This window comes from Scyliorhinus canicula, chromosome 2 (genome assembly GCF_902713615.1).
Source record: "Scyliorhinus canicula chromosome 2, sScyCan1.1, whole genome shotgun sequence".
In the NCBI taxonomy this organism is placed as follows: Eukaryota; Metazoa; Chordata; class Chondrichthyes; order Carcharhiniformes; family Scyliorhinidae; genus Scyliorhinus; species Scyliorhinus canicula.
The window spans coordinates 85,228,190-85,250,280 of record NC_052147.1 but is presented as its reverse complement, the minus strand read 5'-3'; the positions used below and the strand labels follow the sequence as shown (position 1 = coordinate 85,250,280).

General features: G+C 47.3%; 1 protein-coding gene across 7 annotated transcripts in view; it reads right to left on the bottom strand.

The window, feature by feature from the left end:
• Window positions 1–22,091, bottom strand: part of paplna (papilin a, proteoglycan-like sulfated glycoprotein) — a 324,761-nt gene that overhangs the window by 171,864 nt on the left and 130,806 nt on the right. For all 7 annotated transcript variants that reach the window (XM_038781804.1, XM_038781766.1, XM_038781791.1 and 4 more), the window contains one exon: window positions 8,887–8,947. In XM_038781804.1, the coding sequence (XP_038637732.1) occupies window positions 8,887–8,947 (61 nt within the window). The remainder of the gene's footprint in view (window positions 1–8,886; window positions 8,948–22,091) is intronic.

Here is a 22,091-nt window from a genome sequence, read left to right as displayed (position 1 = left end):
AAGGCGCCTCGTGCAAATGGGGTCCAGCCTGCGGCAAAACGAGTCCGACACCCTCCTTCGCCAGGGTCTTCGGTGGATCCCTTGGATTTTGGGCGGGGAGGGATGTTATAACCTGCCTGCTTACCATTAGCTGGGGACTAATGACAATCCCACAATCCTGTGGGAGTATGAGCTTCCCCAATGAGGGGGGCGGAGAAATCATTAGCAGACTCCCTGCATAAATAAAGCTGGCCAGTTTGGAACCAGCAGAGAGGAGTTAGCTGCAAGGGAAGTTGCTGCTGTTGTGTATATATATGTTATTGTAAATAAATGTTATTTCTTTGTATCCTGAAGACTCATGCTGGATTCTTCGTGGCCCTCACAAAATGGAGTTACATTGTTGATTAAAGAAGATAGTGATACAATATCGAGGAAAAATATTGGCACAGACGATGCGGAATCTGTATGAGTTAAGAAATAACATGGGGCAAAAAACATTCGTTGGGGTAGAATACAGACCACCAAACTGCAGTGGTAATGTTGGGAATAGCATTAGACAGGAAATCAGAGATGCATGTGATAAAGGAACATCTGTGATTATGGGTGACTTTAATCTACATTTAGATTGGGTGACTCAAATTAGTCACAGTCCAATAGGAGACGAATTTCTGGAGTCTATACGGGATGGTTTTCTGGATCAATATGTTGAGGAGCCAACAATGAAAGAGGCCATCTTGGACTGGGTGTTGTGCAATGAGAATGGATTAGTTGGCAATCTAGTTGTGAGAAAGCCTTTGGGGATGAGTGACCATTATATGATAGAATTCTTTATCAAGGTGGATAGTCAGGTAGTTGATTCTGAGACCAGGGTCCTGAATATCAATAATGGTAACTATGATGATATGAGGCATGAGTTGGCAATGACGGACTGGGAAACATTACGGAAAGGAAGGACAGTGGACGGGCAATGGCAGGCATTCAAGGAACGAATAGGTGAACCCCAAAATTTGTTTATTCCTATTTGGTGCAAGCGTAGAAAGGGAACTGTTACCACACCTTTGTTCACAAAGAAAATTAGAGATGGTATTAGATTCAAAGAATTTGCAAGAAAAAGCAATAGACCTGAGGATTCACAATAGTTTAAATTCAGCAAAAGCGGACCAAGGGTTTGATTAAAATGGGGAGAATACAGTGTGAAAGTAAGCTAGAGGGGAACAAAGCAATTGACTGTAAAAGTTTCTATAGGTATGAAAAGAGAAAAAAATTGCTAAAAACGAACGTAGGCACCTTGCAGTCAAAAACGGGGGAATTAATAAAGGGGAACAAAGAAATGGCTGAAGAACTAAATTTGTGCTTTGCTTCTGTCTTCACAAAGGAAGACATGAATAATGTACCGGAAGTTCTGAGTAGCACAAGTGTTAATGAGGAGCTGAAGGAAACTAATATTAATAGAGAAATGGTTTGGGGGAAATGAATGGGATTGAAGGCGGACAGATCTCCAGACCTGAAAATCCTCATCCCAGAATACTTAAGGATGTGGCCCTAGAAATAGTAGATTCACTAGTGTTCATTTTGCAAAATATTTTGGACTCTAGAATGGTCGCTACAGATTAGAGAGTAGCGAATGTATCCCGGCTATTCAAAAAGGGAGGTAGCAGTGCGAATGTGTTCCGTTACTTGCAGGTGAGGAACTTTGAGCAGAGGCAGGTATCGATCTTTCCGCACCTGCTGCCCCAGCGGTTACAGGATAAGGTAGTGTCAAAAGTGGGAGTTGGGGAGGGGAAGGTATCAGAAATCTATAAAGAGCTGATGGACTGGGAGGGAGCCCTGATAGGTGAGATTAAGCGGAAGTGGGAGGAAGAGCTGGGAGTTAGAGGCTGGGTTATGGGAGGCGCCCGGAGGCGAGTCAATGTGTCTGAGTACCAGCAACGATGGTGTGCTGAGCAGACACATATCAGGTGGCTCCCCTCCAAGCCCGGGAGGAAAAACAAAACTGGGAAAAAATTGAATGAGTTGAATTTTCCCCAAATTTCAAGGGTAGAGGGAAAAAAAAATCCCTCAACAGCCAAGAAAAGATGCCAGCAAACAGGAGCTCGAGAGCACGAAGAGATGGCAGAAGTGACTGAAAGAGCCACAACCAGCAGGCAGATGAGACAGCAGACACACGAGGCAAAGGGGCCTCACAGGAGAAAGGACCCGATGCCAGTGACCCGAGCATCAGCCTCCCCCCACCACCTGGATACGATGGAAAAGCTTCCTGATAAAGGAGCTGACCGCCATGAAGGAGGTGATAAGGATAGAAATCCAGGTGACGGTCAAGGTGGCGGTGGCAAAGGCGATGGACACCATGCAGAAGGCAATCGATGGGCTGGGGAAAAAAGTGGCAACTCAGGAGAGGACGATCCTTGACTTGGAAGACATTGAGGGCAAAGACCCAACGGACTACATTGCCCTAATGCTGGGCGACTTAGTGGAGAAAAACAGCTTCCCCAAATCCCCTGAGCTGGACAGAGCGCACAGGTCGCTCAGAACGAAACCTAAGGCCAGGAAGCAGCTGAGGACGATTATCGCAAAGCTCCACCGATATCAGGAACATGAGAGAATCCTGCGGTGGGCACGCCAGACGAGAGCAAGCACCTGGCAAGGACATAGAATCAGAATTTATCAGGACATTGAGGCATAACTAGCAAAACACAGTGCTGCGTTTAACCAGGCAAAGTTAGCCCTGTGCAAGAATGGGGTATGTTTCAGTATGCTGTTCCCGGCCAGGCTCTGGGGCACATACCAAAAAAGGAATATTACTTCAACTCCCCGGAGGAAGCGAATGAGTTCATCAGAGCCAATGGCCTGGACAAGGGACAGGTACAGTAGCGATGAGAGGTGTGCGTGGAAAGACTGAAAGAGTAAAAGACTCATCGTACAGTGAGAATGTTTGCGCGGGACTGCAATGCCTCGTTCCGACCATAAAGGAATGACTAGGTCATAGAAAGAAGCGGGGACTGGGGAAGGCAGGTGAGGCTTTAAACTGGGAAAATGGGCAGTCAATAGGTGTAAGGGAAGGGCTAGGTCAGCACCTCCCGGCAGTGCGGGAGCACCTGATCGGTGGGGAGGGGGGGGGGGGACGACAAAGGGATGGGGAAGGGGAAAACACAGCAGGAGACAGGGTAAGGACGATGCAGGGAATATCCCTGCATGGGAAAGGCCACAAAAGGAACAAAGCAGGAAAAATTAGTAGGGCTTCATACGGGCTTCGGCGAGTGAGGAAAGGGCTGATGAAACAAGATGGCAACACAAGCAGCCACTTTGCAGGGGTCCCTGGGCAAAGGGAAACCCCAGAGTACAGGGACAAATCCACGTGGCATTCACACAGTTAGCGCCCATTTTGGATGCCTCCTGGGCAAAGGGGGGCCCCAGAGCGCTGGGGCCCCAACCTCATGGTGTGAAAGGTTGATTAGTAAGAGGACAAGGTTCATGGTGACAAAGACAGTAACGGACCCAGGGGGACAGCATGTCATGGTCAGCGGTGTCTGTAGGTCTGGTAAATGTGTATGCACATAACTGGGACAACACAGACTTTATAAAACAGACTATGGTGGAAATCCCCAACATTGACACACACCGACTGATCATGGCGCGGCGCGGCGACTTCAACTGCGTACAGGACCCGCTGACAGACCAATCAAACCTCAGATCGGGGAAAAGGACAGGTATGGCTCGGGAACTGGGGGCATTCATGGAACAGATGGAGGTGGAGGAAAATGAAATGAAATGAAAATCGCTTATTGTCATGAGTAGGCTTCAATGAAGTTACTGTGAAAAGCCCCTAGTCGCCACATTCCGGCACCTGTTTGGGGAGGCTGTTACGGGAATCGAACCGTGCTGCTGGCCTGCTTTCAAAGCTAGCGATTTAGCCCAGTGTGCCAAACAGCCCCAGGACCCATGGTGATTTCTACACCCGATGAAAGGAAATATTTGTTCTTCTCAGCAATGCACAAACCATACTCGAGAATAGGCTCCTTTGCAGTGGGGAAAGCAGTGCTTCCAGGAATAGTAAGAGCGGAATATTCCACAATAGTTATCTCTGACCACGCTCTCCATTATGTGCATGTGAGGTTGGAGACGGGCTGTGTCCAGCGCCCCACGTGGAGGTTGGACACGGACCTGCTGGCCGACAAGGTCTTCTGCCAAAAATATCACAAGCCATAGGCAAGTATTTTACAAATAACCGGAATGGGGAAGTCTCACCTTCCACGTTCTGGGAGGCACTGAAGGTGGTCACTAGGGGAGAGATTAGCCTACAAGGCATAAAGAGAAAAGGAAGAGAGGGTAGCCAGGGAACAACTGATCGACTCCAATCTGGAGGTTGACAGAAAACACTCGAGGCCCCGGCCGTAGAGCTTCTGGTGGAGAGGAAAAAGCTGGAAATAGACTTTAACCTGCTATCCACCAGGTTACAAGAATAGGTCAGAGGCTGGGATTCCTGCAGTGCGTAAATCACCTCCTGACTCCCCAAAGACTGTCCACCATCTACACAGCACAAGTCAGGAATGTGATCCACTTGCCTGGATGAGTGCAGCTCCAACAACACGCAAGAAACTCAACAAAGCAGCCTGCCTGAGCAGCACCCCCTTCACCAACTTGAACATTCATTCCCTCCACCACCAACAGGGAGTAGCTGCAGTCTGATGTACTGTGTACAAGTTCACTGCTGCAACTCACCTCAGCAGCACGGTAGCACAATGGTTAGCACTGTTGCTTCACACAGACAGTGACCCAAGCGGGGAATCGAACCCGAGACCCTGGTGCTGTGAAACAACAGTGCTAACAACTGTTCTTCCTTGCCATCATTTGTTACATTTGTCACAGGATATTTGCTGTGGGGCATGTAACAGGAGAAAGAGTTCAGAGTAGGATACTTGGCAGAAGGGCACTTGCCAAGAGTAGGGCACTTACTTGGATATTTGCGTCGGACATTGCCAGTCAACGGGTATTTGTTCCAGGTTGAGGGGGTGCCATAAGAATCCAGTATTAGGCTTAGTTAGTGACTAACATAGCTGGGCACAGAGCTAAGGATTTCTGGACAAAAATTTGGTATTAGAGATTGGCAGATCCAATATACACAAGATTGCCAGGGTTAAAGTAATTGTCTCCAAAGAGAGTGCCTAGGAAGTGTACAACACGACAGCGAACAATGTACATAGCACAGCCCTGGTGGGGCAACCAAAATACTGGTTCCTATCCGGGCCGGTCTAACAAGTTCTACCGAGGCCCAGCTGAGTGGGCCTCCACCCACTCAGCAGGGAAGCTCATACTCCACAGGTCCCACGGAGAGATCAAGCAGTGTATCCCCGTGGGCCTTATGTAGGTTATTACAGCTGTATACAGCTTTGCATAGCCCTAGGTTGTCAAAGTTCTCTGTGAAAATGCAAGTTTGTTCAAATTGTCCCACCTTTAACACAATGAGAGCAAAGCTGGCCTCCTAAGAAGCTAAGTGCATGATCATGCAAGGATTGATGAATATCTGGGAGCAAATCACTCACAATAGCCTCTCTCGTCATAGTGAAGGTGCAGACGAGAAAATATTCTCCAATCCTTTCCTCTCGATTATGTAATACGACGAGACCCACAAAAGATTTATGGCGTAAATTAACACCTTAATTGCAACAATACTTTGTTAAATTTGGCTAAGTGGGGTTACTGAGATAGGGTGGAGGCATAGGCTAAAGTGGGGTGCTCTTTCCAAGAGCCGATGCAGACTCGGGTCGAATGGCCTCCTTCTGTTCTGTAAATTCTATGATATGTTCTTGAATTATATGTATTTATATTCAAGAGGCAGCTGGATATAGCACTTGGGGAGAATGGGATCAAAGGCTATGGGGAGAAAGCAGGATTAGGCTATTGGGTTGGATGATCAGCCATGATCGTGATGAATGGCAGAGCAGGCTCGAAGGGCCAAAAGGCCTCCTCCTGCTCCTATCTTCTATGTATGTATCTATGTAAATCCCCATTCCATTACTTCTATGCAATACCATCTGCATATAGCATTCCACACCTCCAGGATCCCTGGCGCTGAGGCAGCAGTCCTAACTACTGCGTCACCATGCCACCCTTCCATTCCTCATCTTCTCCCCCCCACCATCTATGTCCTCCACCCCCCTCTCTTCGATGCTGTCCCTCTCCCTGTTCCCAATGCCCTTCTGATGGGAGAGTCCAGAACAAAGGGGCATATCCTTAAAATTAGAGCCGAGACATTCAAGGGGTGATGTCAGGAAGCGCTTCTTCACACAAATGTTTTTTTCTAAATCATTTTTATTGTCACAAGTAAGCTTACATTAACACTGCAATGAAGTTACTGTGAAAAGCCCCTAGTTGCCACATTCCGGCGCCTGTTCGGGTACACAGACGGAGAATTCAGAATGTCCAAATTACCTAATAGCATGTGTTTCGGGATTTGGAGGTGGAAACTGGAGCACCCGAAGGAAACCCACGCAGACACAGGGAGAACGTGCAGACTCCGCACTGACAGTGACCCTAGCCGGGACTCAAACCTGGGACCCTGGCGCTGCGAAGCTATAGTGCCGACCACTATGCTACTGCGCTGCCCCAGTATTGGGGTATTGGGAATCTGGAACTCTAACTTTTATGCCATTTGCGAATTTACTTGTACCTCCTACATTCACATCCATATAATTTATGTTTACTACAAGAACAAGGGACCCAGCACCGATTCCTGGGGCACACCACTAGACAAAGGGTTCCAGTCACTAAAACAACCTTCAACCATTACCCTCTGCCTCCTAAAACTAAACCAGTTTTAAATCCAGTTTTCCAAATTGCCCTGAATCCCATGGGTTCTTCTCTTCTTCATCAGCCTCCCATGTGGGACCTTGTCAAAAGCCTTACTAAAGACCATATAGACTACATCAACCGCACTACCCTCATCGACACACCTGTCACCTCCTCAAAAAATTGAATCAAATTTGTAAAACATGGTCTCCCTTTGATAAAACCATGCAGACTATCTTTGGTTAATCCATGCCTCTCCAAGTAGAGATAAATTTTGTTCCTCAGAATGTTTTCTAGTAGTTTCCCTGCTACTGACGTTAGACTCACTGTCCTGTAATTTCCTGGTTCGTCCCTACTTCCCTTCTTGAATGATAGTGCCACATTAAGCTATCCTCCAGTCTTCTGGCATGTCTCCTGTGGCCAGAGGAGATTTGAATTTTTTTTAATCAGAGCTGCTGCTATAGCCTCCCTTGCCTCCTCCAGCAACCTGGGATACATTTCATCTGGTCCTGGGGATTTATCCACTTTTGGGCCCATTAAAACTGCTAATACCTCCTCCATCTCAATGTTAAGTCGTTCAAGTAAATCACAATGCTCCTCCCTGATTTCTATATCTACATCACCCTTCTCCGTAGTGAACACAGTTGCAAAGTACTCATTTAAAACCTCACCTATATCTTCCATTTTCAGACAGAATTAAAAGTGCAATTAAAGCATCCTAAAAGCTTTGGCTAATGGATTTGTGTTTGGATTAAGAGGGTTCCCTGGAATAGTTAATTAGATACATTGTGTTCAGTTGATAAGATGATGTGACTAATGGGAGGAGGTGGAATGTCAAGCATTTTGCAGAAAAGCAGGGAGTACAGCTGGAAGTCAAACCATGAAGAGTTTCTGAAGACTTCAGCACAGAGGACTTATCTCAGACTCATCTCTACCTGCAATGATAAAGACCACATGTGAATGCAACAACTTTCCAAATCAATAGAAAGGCAGCACTGATGTCCAAAGGCTGATTGAAAGTCTGATTTGGGAGTGATGTTGGCAGCACGGTAGCATAGTGGTTAGCACAAATGCTTCACAGCTCCAGGGTCCCAGTTTCGAATCCCGGCTTGGGTCACTGTCTGTGTGGAGTCTGCACGTTCTCCCCGTGTGTGCGTGGGTTTCCTCCGGGTGCTCCGGTTTCCTCCCACAGTCCAAAGATGTGCAGGTTAGGTGAATTGGCCAGGCTAAATTGCCCTCAGGGTCCAAATTGCCCTTAGTGTTAGGTGGGGTTACTGGGTTATGGGGATAGGGTGGAGGTATGGGCTTGGGTAGGGTGCTCTTTCCAAGAGCCGGTGCAGACTCGATGGGCTGAATGGCCTCCTTCTGCACTGTAAATTCTATGTAATAAAAAATATAACTTGAAGAGTGGTCACTGCCAAGAAATGGCCACTCTTACACAGTTTGCCCAGATGTTGCTGAATTATTCCAATATTCCAACATGAGAATGTTCACAGTCAAATCCCATCCTGTTCTCAACCAACACATGTTTTTCAACTGGACATAACTGATAGCAATCAGAAGCAGGAACCCTGGATAATTTTCCTAATCCTCGTCCATTAAGGAGACACTGTAGTTAATGCAGCATCATTACTGAAACTCAAGATCAACTCGGTCCAGACAGTCAGTATGATCCCCATCTTCCTGGCCTGCAGTTATACCAGCTGATCTATTTGAAACATGGCAGCACAGTAGCATTGTGGATAGCACAAATGCTTCACTGCTCCAGGGTCCCAGGTTCGATTCCGGCTTGGGTCACTGTCTGTGCGGAGTCTGCACATCCTCCCCGTGTGTGCGTGGGTTTCCTCCGGGTGCTCCGGTTTACTCCCACAGTCCAAAGATGTGCAGGTTAGGTGGATTGGCCATGATAAATTGCCCTTAGTGTCCAAAATTGCCCTTAGTGTTGGGTGGGGTTACTGGGTTATGGGGATAGGGTGGAGGTGTTGACCTCGGGTAGGGTGCTCTTTCCAAGAGCCGATGCAGACTCGATGGGCCGAATGGCCTCCTTCTGCACTGTAAATTCTATGAAACCCACTTATACTCTGCCTCCATCCAACATGTACAAGGAACATTTTACTCTACCTGGATGTTGCAAGAACGGTAGCTTGTGAAGGGTCCAATGCAGTTACTTCCACCATCTCTCCTGGATGAAATGTGGGAAAATGAAAAACACATCAGTTTTGGAAATGTGCTTATGACTTGACACTAAAAATTCATATAAGATCCAAATTAAACAATTAGTCAATGCAGTGATTAGGGGAGCTACCCATCACCTATTCCCTGTGTGTAACAGCACTCACTAAGAATAAATAAAGCATAATACATAGAAATAGGGAGAAAAGAATTACACAGAGCCTTGGTCAGAACACATCTGGAGTATTGGGTTCAGGTCCAGGCATTCAACCTCAGAAAAGATACAATGATCTTGCAGCTAGGGTGCAGTGTAGATTCAGAATGATACCAGAGTTACTGGGTTAAATTATGAGGTTGGGTTGCATACCAGGTTTGCATTCCCTTAAATACAGGGGTGATCCATTTGAGATATTTAAAATGATTAGATGGAATAAACAAATGGCCTATTCCCAGCAATCTTGGGAAGGATGGTGGGGTGAGTGAGGAGGAGGCCATGGAACTTCAATGTGAATCTATGCTTACTTCGCTAAGCAGAGAGAGCCCGCCTGCCTCTGACAACCCACTGAACTAGGTGAGTTTAACACATGGTGAATGAAGGGCTTGGCCTATTGGGAATCTGAAACAGCCCATGCAATGATCCTAACTATCTTACCCAATAATGGTGGCTGGCATACTCCCAGCTGACAATATGTCTGCATTCCCAGTTTGTCATTTTGGAAGCAGAGTGCTGAATAATGCCTGTGCTTAGTTCAATGCCTAGGCTAGTACCCCCTTACTCCACAATTTTTGGGGTTGTGTGGTTGGTATTGGCTCAATGTCAGAGACATCGATGGGCAGAATTTTCAAGAATCTTTAGTGTCAGTACTCCAGGTTTTGAATGCCATAGGTCCAATTCCAGTATAAAGCTAATCTGGAGTTCTCAGCCCAATCCTTGAAGAATAATGGGCGGAATCAGTTAGGGGGGCAAGTTCAAGGTCGGGACAGGAGGTTGAGAGGGGATTTGGGGAAAAGCTTCTTTTTTACCCAGAGGATGAAGACGGTCTGGAATGCACTGCCTGGGACGGTGGTAGAGGCGGGTTGCCTCACATCCGTTAAAAAGTACCTGGATGAGCACTGAGCACTTCTTAACATTCAAGGCTATGGGCCAAGTGCGGGCAAATGGGATTAAGTAGGCAGGTCAGGTGCTTCTCATGCATCGGTGCAGACTCGATGGGCTGAAGGGCCTCTTCTGCACTGTAGCATTCTGTCATTCTGTGAATTTGTCAGTGGCGTGCTGTTCCTGACGGCAGAATTGGAATGTACACCACTCCCGTGCACTTGTATTTTCCCATTTCCTACATGATTACAAGTAACAGGCACGATCTTGATCCTGAATTCACTGCCAGGGCAGCAACGCAGGCGAAAAATCCAGAAAAAAACAAGAAGCTCGATTCTCGCTGGAGAGATCACGTTTCCCGACTTTCCCCGTCCCTCGGCACGGTGTCAGGTGAGAACCTCATTTTAATTTTTATAATCTTTATTGTCACAAGTAGGCTTACATTATCAATGCAATGATGTTACTGTGAAAAGCCCTTAGTCGCCACATTTCGGTGCCTGTTCGGGGACAGAGAGGGAGAATTCAGAATGTCCAATTCTTTTGGGACTTGTAGGAGGAAACTGGAGCACCCGGAGGAAACCCACGCAAACACAGGAGAACATGCAGACTCCGCACAGACAGTGACCCAAGCCGGGAATTGAACCTGGGACCCTGGCACTGTTAAGCCACAGTGCTAACGACTGTGCTACCATACCGTATTCGCATAGATTAAATATTATTAACGATTTCTCCCCCCCACCAAATGATCCTCCCTCAATAAATATTGGCCCGATGTCGATTGGATCTTTCCGATAGCTATAGGAGGATGAGGGTGTGGGAAGAGAAGGACATTCCCCCTAAGGCAGAGGTTTGCACCGCCAGGATGGAATAGTGCCAACCTGTGCTAGTGGGCAGTGACAGGACATGCCGTAGTGGGAGCCCTATTTGGGGGGTGGATATGGTTGGGGGGAGTGTCAGCTTCATTTCTGCTGTTGGTGTGGTTGGGGGGGGGGGTTGAATGCTGCCAGTGTGTGTGTGGGAGGAGGGAGCAGAATTCCCACGAGAATAATGGGTGGGGGCTGGAGGCCTCCATGCCTTCATGATGGGTTGGGGACCATTAGGCAGTAGCGCTCATTGGGGCGACCTTTAAAGGTGGCACCCCAATTCTTTAGAGTCGGTTCCTGGCTCTATGAGACCCGTCCCGCCAGAGTGACGGTGTAAACAGCGCCCATTTCTTTGGTTTGTCTTTGTTTGTCAAGATTTGTGAGAAATCTAGTCTGCTAAGCTGAAGAGCTACAGACCAACTTTCTGACTGAGCCCGTTACTTTGCCAAATTCTGGTAAGATTCTGCCCAGCATTTAAAATGCTGGTGACGTGCACGAGTTAAGCAGCCGATCCTGTGGCAAAGAAGCTGTCAGCTGACAATACAGCAGGCATGGCAGACTATAAAAGATCCTCCTGGGAAAACCGGGAGATTCAACATGATTTTCCTGCTCAACTCCACTGTCATTAACAAGAGATGTATAAGACACAAAGATGGCATGGGCGCTCTTTTCTCATTTAAATTTTGCTTGCAAGTAATTTACACAACATTGGTTTCACTTTATTCATGTGTTCCTCATTGTTCTTTGCTGAGACTTGCTTAGTCAGAGAGCCAATTGTACTGGCATGCCTCATGGTTGAACACATTGATGGTTACAGGGAAGCTTGGGACATTTCCTTTATTGTAGGAGAAATGTTTGTTTACTCTATTGAATGTCAAATGTCACATTCTGTGGGACATGGCTGATCTTTCAGGCTCAGCTGGTCCCCTTTCTAGACATTGTAAAGGACAATGATGGACATGAAGAACACTGTCTGAGAGTGGCACGGTGGTTAGCACTACTGTCTCAGGGCACCGAGGACCCAGCTTCGATCCCGGCTCTGGGTCACTGTCCTTGTGGAGTTTGCACATTCTCCCTGTACCTACGTGGGTCTCGCTCCCACAACCTAAAGATGTGCAGGGTAGGTGGATTGACCATGCTAAATTGCCCCTTAATTGGAAAAGAAATAATTAAGTACTTTAAATTTATTTTTAAAAGAGATCATTTTCAAAGGATATAATTGAAATGTTGTAGGTGAACTCAAAGCTCTGTAATGGTTCTGCCAACCAGCACCCAGAGTTAGAGTGACAACAGAGTAAGACAACTGACACAACCTGTTTGGCTCTTCATTTTCTTACCTTGACTGACTGTTCCCATCAAGATCCTCCGACTGCCCACACCACAGCCAGGCTCTTCCCTCATCCACTCCTCCAAGCCCCCTACTCCTATCTGTCCTCCCTTGGATCCCTCTTCCACTTCACAATGGCAGTCAAGGGATTCCTGAAAAAGCCACGGAGAGGGGGTGTAGTTGGTCAGGGGAGAGAAGGACATGCCCAGGCAGTACACTGGCACTGTTCCTGGCACAGATTGCCATGCCAGGTTGGAAAAGTGCCAGCCTGTGCCAGTACAACACTTCGACATGGTGTCAGGAATCGACAGTATGACACAGGGCTTTGCTGCGTCAACACTCTCATGTTCAATGCAAACATTGCAGACAGTTGAGCAAAGTTTGAGAAGGAGTGGTGTATTTAAATCAGATTTGTCAGATAATGTAGCACCGTATTAAATACACCACTCCTACAAGCTTACACTTTACTAAATGTAGCGGGCCATGAAGCCATCGAGAAGTTCCACTCATTTGTTTCCCAAATGGAGGAGCAGAAAGAGGACTCCAAAATAATTCTAAAAAGGTTTCAAAACATTTGTCTTCAAGTTAAAACTATATAACATTCGACAGGCACCCAATTAATTCAACAAACCAAGAGCAGAGGAATCAATGCTGGGCTCTCTTTCCAATCAACTCGGGTCAGCTCCTCCCTCATGAATAAAGTTACCTTTATTCAATTGTACAATCATTACATTTGATTCCGGCTTCTCCCTCTCAAATGTCGGGTGAACTTCATCATATTGTGGACACTGCTCCCTTAGGGTTCCTTCATCTTATGTCCGCTAATCAAGTCTGCCTCATTACCAAATCCAGAATTGCCTGTTCCCTGGTGAGAAGCTGCTCCAAAAATCCATTTTGTAGACATTCCACAAATTCCTTTTCTTGGGATCCACTACCAACCTGATTTTCCCCAGTCCACCTGCATATTGAAGTCCCCCATGATTATTGTAATATTGCCTTTTTTACATGCCTTTTCTATCTCCTGATTTATTTTCTGCCCCACATCCTGACAATTGCTCGGGGGCCTGTACATAACTCCCATCAGGGTATTGTTTCTGTAACAATTCCTCAACTCTACCCACAGGGATTCTATGCCTTCTGATCCTATATCACTCCTTGCTATCGATTTAACTTCATTTCTTACGAACAATGCACCCCTGCCCCCTTTGCCCATCTGCCTGTCCTTTTGTCAGGACATATATCCTTGGATATTTAGATCTCAGCCCTGATCCCCTTGCAACCATGACTCTGTGATGCCCACAACATTGTGCCCGCCAATTTCAATGTGCGTAACAAGCTCACTTATCTTGTTTTGTACACCGCGCACATTTAGATACAGTCCTGTGTTGACCGCCCCCCTTCTCATAGTTGTCCCCTTTTTTTCTGTGCCTGAAGTTGTACTTGACCCTTTCTATACTCTCTGCTCTATTACCTGCTCTGGAAACTTTAATAACCTCTCCTGCGCCACCTGCCCCTTTAACTTGTTTAAAGTCCTCATTATTAACCTGTACTCTCACCTTCTCCTTTAACTTTGGTTTTCTAATTCTCCGTACAGTTGAACCCCCCCTCCCCCAAACACTCTCACTATTCAATTTAAAGCCCTATCTATAGCCCTAGTTATGCAATTCGCCAGGACTCTGGTTCCAGCTTGATTCTGGTGAAAGCCGTCCCATCGGAACAGCTCCCTCCTTCCCTAGTACTGGTGCCAATGTCCCATGAATTCAAACCCATTTCTCCCACACCAACCTTTGAGCCATGCAACCTCTTTAATCTTATTGACCCTGTGCCAATTTTCTCGTGGCTCAGGTAGTTGCTGAGAGATTATTACCTTTTTGGTTCTGCTTTTTAATTTAGCCCCGAGCTGCTCATAATCCTTCAGCAGAACCTCTATTATTGTTCTACCATGTGGTTGCTACCTATGTGGACCACGACAACTGGATCTTTACCCTCCCACTCCAAGTTCTTCTGCAGCCCAGATGAGATATCCCAAACCCAAGCACCAGGCAGGCAACACAACCTTCAGTATTCTCGATCCAGGTCACAGAGAAGTGTCAATGCCCCTAACTATACTATACCCGATTACAAATACATTTCTTTTCTCTCCTCCCACTTGATTGGCTCCCTGTACCACAGTGCTATCGTCAGTTTGCTCATCCTCCCTGCAGTCCCCGTTTCTGTGCACACAGTAAGCAAGAAGTTCAAACCTGTTGGTCAAGGTCAAGGCCTGAGGCTCCTGCAACCCTACCTCCTGAATCCCTCTACCTGTTGTGGTGATCACAAGTTAACCAGATGCAACACAACTGAGCGACCACTAGAGGGAGCACGGGAGAGCCATATAAATAGATCAGGACAGGAAGTGAGGACACACTCTTCACAGCAGGCGGGCTGGTAAGCAGGACACAGCAAGCAAAGCTGGTAGTTAGCACTGGAAGGTAGTTCTAGGTCGAGCTCTGGAAACTGAACGAACCCACAATAAAGCATTTTCTCCACATTTGAGACTGCGAGCTTTATTAAGACACGAGGAACAACACATGGTACCAGCAGTGATTTCAGGACGCTTACAACAGGACAACTCAGCTGCAGATACAGAAAGCACAAAATGGCATGGAAATCTCCTACTGGACATTTGACTGGGGAAGACATCGCTAATTCGAGGATGTGGCATGGATACCCACCTCAGCTGGACACGACTGGTAATGTAAGAAATGTCTGGAAAAGGTTTAAACAAATGTTCGATTTTTATCTCATAGCTAATGATGTAGCAGAAGCCTCAGACAAAATTAAAATAGCAATTCTCATCGAAGGGCCTGTCAATAGGAAAGTGTATAATGGATTTAAACACTCAAAAGGTGAAGACAGGAACAGCTTACAAACGTTACTAAACAAATTTGAAGAGTACTGTGAGAAATTTGAACAGCAAGGCATGCTCACAGTCCAACCTGCACAGAGACTGAGTGATGCAAGACTTAAAAAATCACAAAAAGATCAGGAAATCGCGAATGCACAGTACAGATCAAAAAGAAGAAATAACATGAATTTTTCACAAAGCCAAAACGCTGAAATCCAGTCCAGATCGGAAAGAAAAGGTAACTTACAACTTTTAGAAAGAAAAAACGCTGAAATCCGCGATAAAATGGCGTCGGAGCACATTTTGCAGTCTCTGGTAAGCAAAGAACTACAAATCGCGTCTGCGCATGCGCCGGAACCGGAAGTTGCGCATGCGCCGGAATCGGAAGTCGCGCATGCGCAGTTTACAAAAGATCGCGGCGCCGATCGTTATGCGCATGCGCAAGCCGCACATGCGCAGTCAAAAAAAGTCTTCGTCGCGGACCGTCATGCGCATGCGCAAGCCGCGCATGCGCAATGGACACCGAACCGCACAAGGAAAGAAAGCCGATTTGCGCATGTGCAAGTCGTTCCTATGCGTGACGTCATGACGTCTGAGAATCCTGACCACGCCCACTTAAAAGGGAAATGCCCGAAAATTGAAAACAAGACACTTAAAGTGGTAAAACCAAATTTTCTTGCCTCAGAACACAGAAAAACGCCTGAACTTAAACCAACAGTGAAAAACAACTTGCACAAAACCTTGGAAAAAGCTGCCTTCACCACACACAGTGAAGCGAACAAAAAGAATTCCGAAACAACAAAAGATGATTTGTTTTTCGACGATTACCTCTCAGACCTGACTGGGTCAGTCGGATATGCTTATCACAGCATCAGCGACACGGTCGCAAAGTACAACACGAACCAACTCGTGGTAGATGAATCCAACCAAAATGCTTTGGTTTTCGAAGAATACTACTCAGACATAGCTGAGTCAGTCGGATATGCTTATCACAGCATCAGCGACACGGTCGCAAAGCACAACACGAACCAACTCGTGGTAGATGAATCCAACCAAGATGATTTGGTTTTCAAAGAATACTACTCAGACATGGCTGAGTCAGTCGGATATGCTTATCACAGCATCAGCGACACGGTCGCAAAGTTCAACACGAATCAACTCGTGGTAGAAGAATCCAACCAGGATGATTTGGTTTTCGGAGAATACTACTCAGACACAGCTGAGTCAGTCGGATATGCTTATCACAGCATCAGCGACACGGTCGCAAAGTTCAACACGAATCAACTCGTGGTAGAAGAAGCCAACGAAGATGAAATGGGTTTCAAAGAATACTACTCAGACATGGAGGAGTTATTTGGACATGCTGATCACAGCATCAGCGACACCGTTGCAAAGCTCAACACGACTCTACTCATGGTGGATGAATCCAACACCATGGTGCCATGGCAGCTCGTCGATACATTGGATGACAGCAATACCCAAGACGAAGACGACGCCACACAGAGAGCACAGGAAGACTCCACGGAGCGAGCGATGACAGGCTCCACAGTGCGAGTGATGAAAGACGCCAACAGGGATGCAAGCAAACACTCCCGGGCGGACACCAAGCACGAACAAGACCATGAAGGTAAACCCGCTGTACCTGAGCAACCGCAAGCAGACTATGAAAGTCTACCAAGCTGACAGGAACAAGAAGAAAGAGCGGACTATGAAAGTCCAACACGCTCACAGGAACAAGAAGAAAAAGCGGACTATGAAAGTCCAACACGCTCACAGGAACAAGAAGAAGACAATGCACCTCTGCCCACTGCATGCGAAGACAGTGACAAGGTGATCACACTCAACGTACAGGATCACAGTGAGACTGACAGTTCTCAGCTTGTCTGTACCGAAGCACAGAGCGAAAACAGTGACAAGGTGCTCGCACTCGACGTACAGGATCACAGTGAGACTGACAGTTCTCAGCTTGTCTGTACCGAAGCACAGAGCGAAAACAGTGACAAGGTGCTCGCACTCGACGTACAGGATCACAGTGAGACTGACAGTTCTCAGCTTGTCTGTACAGAAGCACAGAGTCGGGCCACCCAACAGTCCAGAGAGACGATGCCGAAAGAAAACATGCAGATTTTGACTCCAGAAGAGGAGCACCTGGAGCCCAGAGAGACAACGCCAAAAGAAAACATGCAGATTTTGACTCCAGAAGAGGAGCACCTGGAGTCCACAGAGACAATGCCGAAAGAAACCATGCAGATTCTGACTCCAGAAGAGGAGCACCTGGAGTCCAGAGACATCAAACAAAAAGAAACCATGCAGATTTTGACTCTAGAAGAGGAGCACCTGGAGTCCAGTGAGATAACATCAACAGAAATCATGAAGATTTTAACTCCAGAAGCGGAGCACCAAGAGTCTAGAGAAACCACGTCAGCTGAAATCATGCAGATTTGGACTCCAGAAGAGGAGCGCCGAGAGTCCACAGACATCGCGTCAAATGTAATCAAGAAGACTTTGACTCCGGAAGACGAGCACCAAGAAAGCAAAGATGCGGAATCCAATTCTCCACAACTGATTGATGTCACCTGCACCGATGCAACATCAGATCATTCGCACCACTCGCGAGACGGAATGCTCAATGACTCAAATTATCCACTCGGGACACTCATAGAGTATAACAAGAACAAAAACAACATGAAGCGCGACAAGACCAACAACAATAGCAAGAAGCACAGCAGAAACGAGAACGACAACAGCAAGAAGAAAAGCAACATGAAGCGCGACAAGACAAACAACAATAGCAAGAAGCACAGCAGAAACGAGAACGACAACAGCAAGAATAAAAGCAACATGAAGCGCAACAAGACAAACAACAACGTCAGGCACAAAGATAGCGACAACGACAGAGGCAGAAACAACAAGAATGGCAACAAACACAACAAAGTCAGGAGCAAAGATAGCGACAACAACAAAGACGGAAACGACAAAAACAGCGACAAGTACGGCAACGGAAACAACAAAAACAGGAACGACAGAAACAACAGCAATGAAACAACGACTTGTACACAATGGCACTACTTGGCACATGATGGACGATGCCACAGCACACTGCAAAACGATAACAAGACTACAAACATGTCATGGGATGACAACGAATCGCACAAACTCACGTCTGCTCCAGAACAAGCAAGCACACCAGCATCCAAGGCGGATGAGACAATAAATCAACACCACAAGCACAAAAAAAAGTCCATGCCAGTCAACATCAGTGATGTGACCATGCAAACACCTCGGGATGACGCATTGGGTACTTAAGATAACAAGGAACACCAACAACATTCACAGCGGACTTGCAATATCAATATCACCACGTCATCAACAACAAAAAGAAAAAAAAAAAGCTCTGAACAAATTCATCAAGTTTGGACTCATAAATGTGTTTATTAAGTTTGGACATATAAATACATTGGCTTTGTTAACTAAAGCAATAGCATCATCACTTGTATAGATACGCATATCATAAGTTACTGTTTTGTATAATTTTCCTTAATGATGTACAGAAACTATGTAATGAGAAAGAGGGGGATGTGGTGATCGTAGATTGACCAGATACAAAAACAACAGAGCAAACACGAGCGGGAGAGCTATAAATACACTGGGACAGGATGTACAATTTTCTTTAACGATGTTCAGAAAATATGTTAAGAGAAAAAGGGGGATGTGGTGATCACAAGTTAACCAGATGCAACACAACTGAGCGACCACTAGAGGGAGCACGGGAGAGCCATATAAATAGATCAGGACAGGAAGTGAGGACACACTCTTCACAGCAGGCGGGCTGGTAAGCAGGACACAGCAAGCAAAGCTGGTAGTTAGCACTGGAAGGTAGTTCTAGGTCGAGCTCTGGAAACTGAACGAACCCACAATAAAGCATCTTCTCCACATTTGAGACTGCGAGCTTTATTAAGACACGAGGAACAACACACCTGTCTCACTCGCAGTCACACTCTTCTGTCCCTGTACAATGGCCAAATTTAAGTTAGTTAGTCTAAGGAGTGTGAATGCCTCCTGGGACACACTGTCCAGGTATCTCTCCCCCTCCCTGGTATGTTGCAGCATTCAAAGTTCAATTCCAGCTCATCAGCTCTGAGCCTGATTTCCTCAATTAACCAACACTTACTACAGATGTGCTCACCGGGAACCACAATAGGGTCTACCAGCTCCAACATCACGCAGGTACAACTCATCACCCGGCCCTCCACCCTTATTTTATATAATGAGATTTTTTTTTTAAATTTCAATTTACAGCTAGTTTTAGTCTTTCTAACCTGCAAAATATTTCTCTTTTTACATTTAATCTGCAAGAAATTTAGAATAGATCATGTAAATTAGTAGTTACTTAACAGCCAATGAACTTACCGTTTTCCCATGACTCTCAGCTCCCGCTCTGACTCTCAGCTCCCGCTCTTTATAAATCTCTGCTCTTACTCTGAACTCCCGCTCTTTATGAATCTCCGCTCTGAATCTGAGCTCCCGCACTGTTTAAATCTCCGCTCTGACTCTGAGCTCCCGCTCTTTATAAATCTCCGCTCTGACTCTCAGCTCCCGCTCTTTTTAAATCTCCGCTCTGACTCTCAGCTCCCACTCTGACTCTCAGCTTGCGCTCTTTATAAATCACCACTCTGACTCTCAGCTTCCGCCTTTTATAAATCTCCATGCTGACTCTAAGATCCCGCTCTTTATAAATCTCCGCTCTGACTCTCAGCTCCCGCTCTTTTTAGATCTCTGCTCTGACTCTCAGCTCCCAACCTTTTTAAATTCCCGCTCAGACTCTCGGCTCCCGCTCTTTTTCAATCTCCGCTCTGACTCTCAGCTCCCGCTCTTTTTCAATCTCCGCTCTGACTCTCAGCTCCCGCTGTTTATAAATCTCCGCACTGACTCTCAGCTCCCGCTCTTTATAAATATCTGCTCTGACTCTCAGCTCCCGCTCTTTATAAATCTCCGCTCTGACTTTCAGCTCCCGCTGTTTATAAATCTCCATGCTGACTCTCAGCTCCAGCTCTGATTCTCAGCTCCCGCTCTTTATAAATATCTGCTCTGACTCTCAGCTCCCGCTCTTTATAAATCTCCGCTCTGACTTTCAGCTCCTGCTGTTTATAAATCTCCATGCTGACTCTCAGCTCCAGCTCTGATTCTCAGTTCCCGCTCTTTATAAATCCCCATGCTGACTCTCAGCTCCCGCTCTTTATAAATCTCCGCTCTGACTCTCAGCTCCCGCTCTTTATAAATCTCCGCTGACTCTCAGCTCCCGCTTTTTATAAATCTCCACTCTGTGGGCGGGATTCTCCGACCCCACGCAGGGTCGGAGAATTGGCGGGAAGCGGCGTGATTTCCGCTCCCGCAGGTCTCCTAATTCTCCCGCCGGTAAAAAACCGGCGTTGTGCAAATCCCGCCGGCAGCCTGTGAAAACAGCTGGCGCCGGCGGGATTTCTTTTTTTAACAACTAACCTTAAATCTCCGGCCCGGATGGGCCGAAGTCCCGCCGCTGGGAGGCCTTCTCCCGCCGCCGAGGTGTACACCACCTCGGAAACGGCGGACTCAGCGGCGGCGAGCGGGCCCCCGGGGTTCTGGGGGGGGCGGGGGGCGATCGGACCCGGGGGGGTGCCCCCACGGAGGCCTGGCCCGCGATCGGGCCCCCCGCTCACTCCGCGGGGCAGAGCCGTGGGGGCACTCTTTCTCCTTCCGCGCCGCCACGGCCTCCGCCATGGCGGCCGCGGAGGAGAACCCCGCATCGCGCATGCGCCGGCAGTGAGGTCAGCGGCCAGCTGCCGCTGACGTCACTGCGGCGCATGCGCCGACCGCCGAAAGCCTTTCGGCCAGCCCCGCTTCCGACTGCGCCGGGTGTTTGCGCCAGTCTACCGGTGCAAACTGCTCCGGCGCGGGGCTGGCCCCCAAAGGTGGGGAGAATTCCCCACCTTTGGAGGAGGCGCGACCCCTGAGTGGTTGGCGCCACTCCCCTACGCCGGCACCCTCCGTCACGCCGGGTAGGGGAGAATCCCGCCCTGTCTCTCAGCTCCTGCTCTTTTTAAATCTCCGCACTGGACTCTCAGCATCCGCTCTTTTTAAATCTCTGCTCTGACGCTCAGCTTCCGCTCTTTATAAATCTACGCTCTGACTCTCAGCTCCCGCTCTTTTAAAATCTCTGCACTGACTCTCAGTTCCCGCTCTTTTTAAATCTCTGCTCTGACTCTCAGCTCCCGCTCTTTATAAATCTCTGTTCTGACTCTCAGCTCTCGCTCTTTATAAATCTCCGCTCTAACTCTCAGCTCCAGCTCTTTTTAAATCTCTGCTCTGACGCTCAGCTCTCGCTCTTTATAAATCTCCGCTCTAACTCTCAGCTCCCGCTGTTTATAAATCTCCGCACTGACTCTCAGCTCCCGCTCTTTATAAATATCTGCTCTGACTCTCAGCTCCCGCTCTTTATAAATCTCCGCTCTAACTCTCAGCTCCCGCTATTTATAAATCTCCGCTCTGACTCTCAGCTCCAGCTCTGACTCTCAGTTCCCGCTCTTTATAAATCTCCGCTCTGACTCTCAACTCCCGCTCTTTATAAACCTCCGCACTGACTCTCAGCTCCAGCTCTTTTTAAATCTCTGCTCTGACGCTCAGCTCTCGCTCTTTATAAATCTCCGCTCTAACTCTCAGCTCTCGCTATTTATAAATCTCCGCTCTGACTCTCAGCTCCCGCTCTTTTTCAATCTCCGCTCTGACTCTCAGCTCCCGCTGTTTATAAATCTCCGCTCTGACTCTCAGCTCCCGCTGTTTATAAATCTCCGCACTGACTCTCAGCTCCCGCTCTTTATAAATATCTGCTCTGACTCTCAGCTCCCGCTCTTTATAAATCTCCGCTCTAACTCTCAGCTCTCGCTATTTATAAATCTCCGCTCTGACTCTCAGCTCCCGCTCTTTTTCAATCTCCGCTCTGACTCT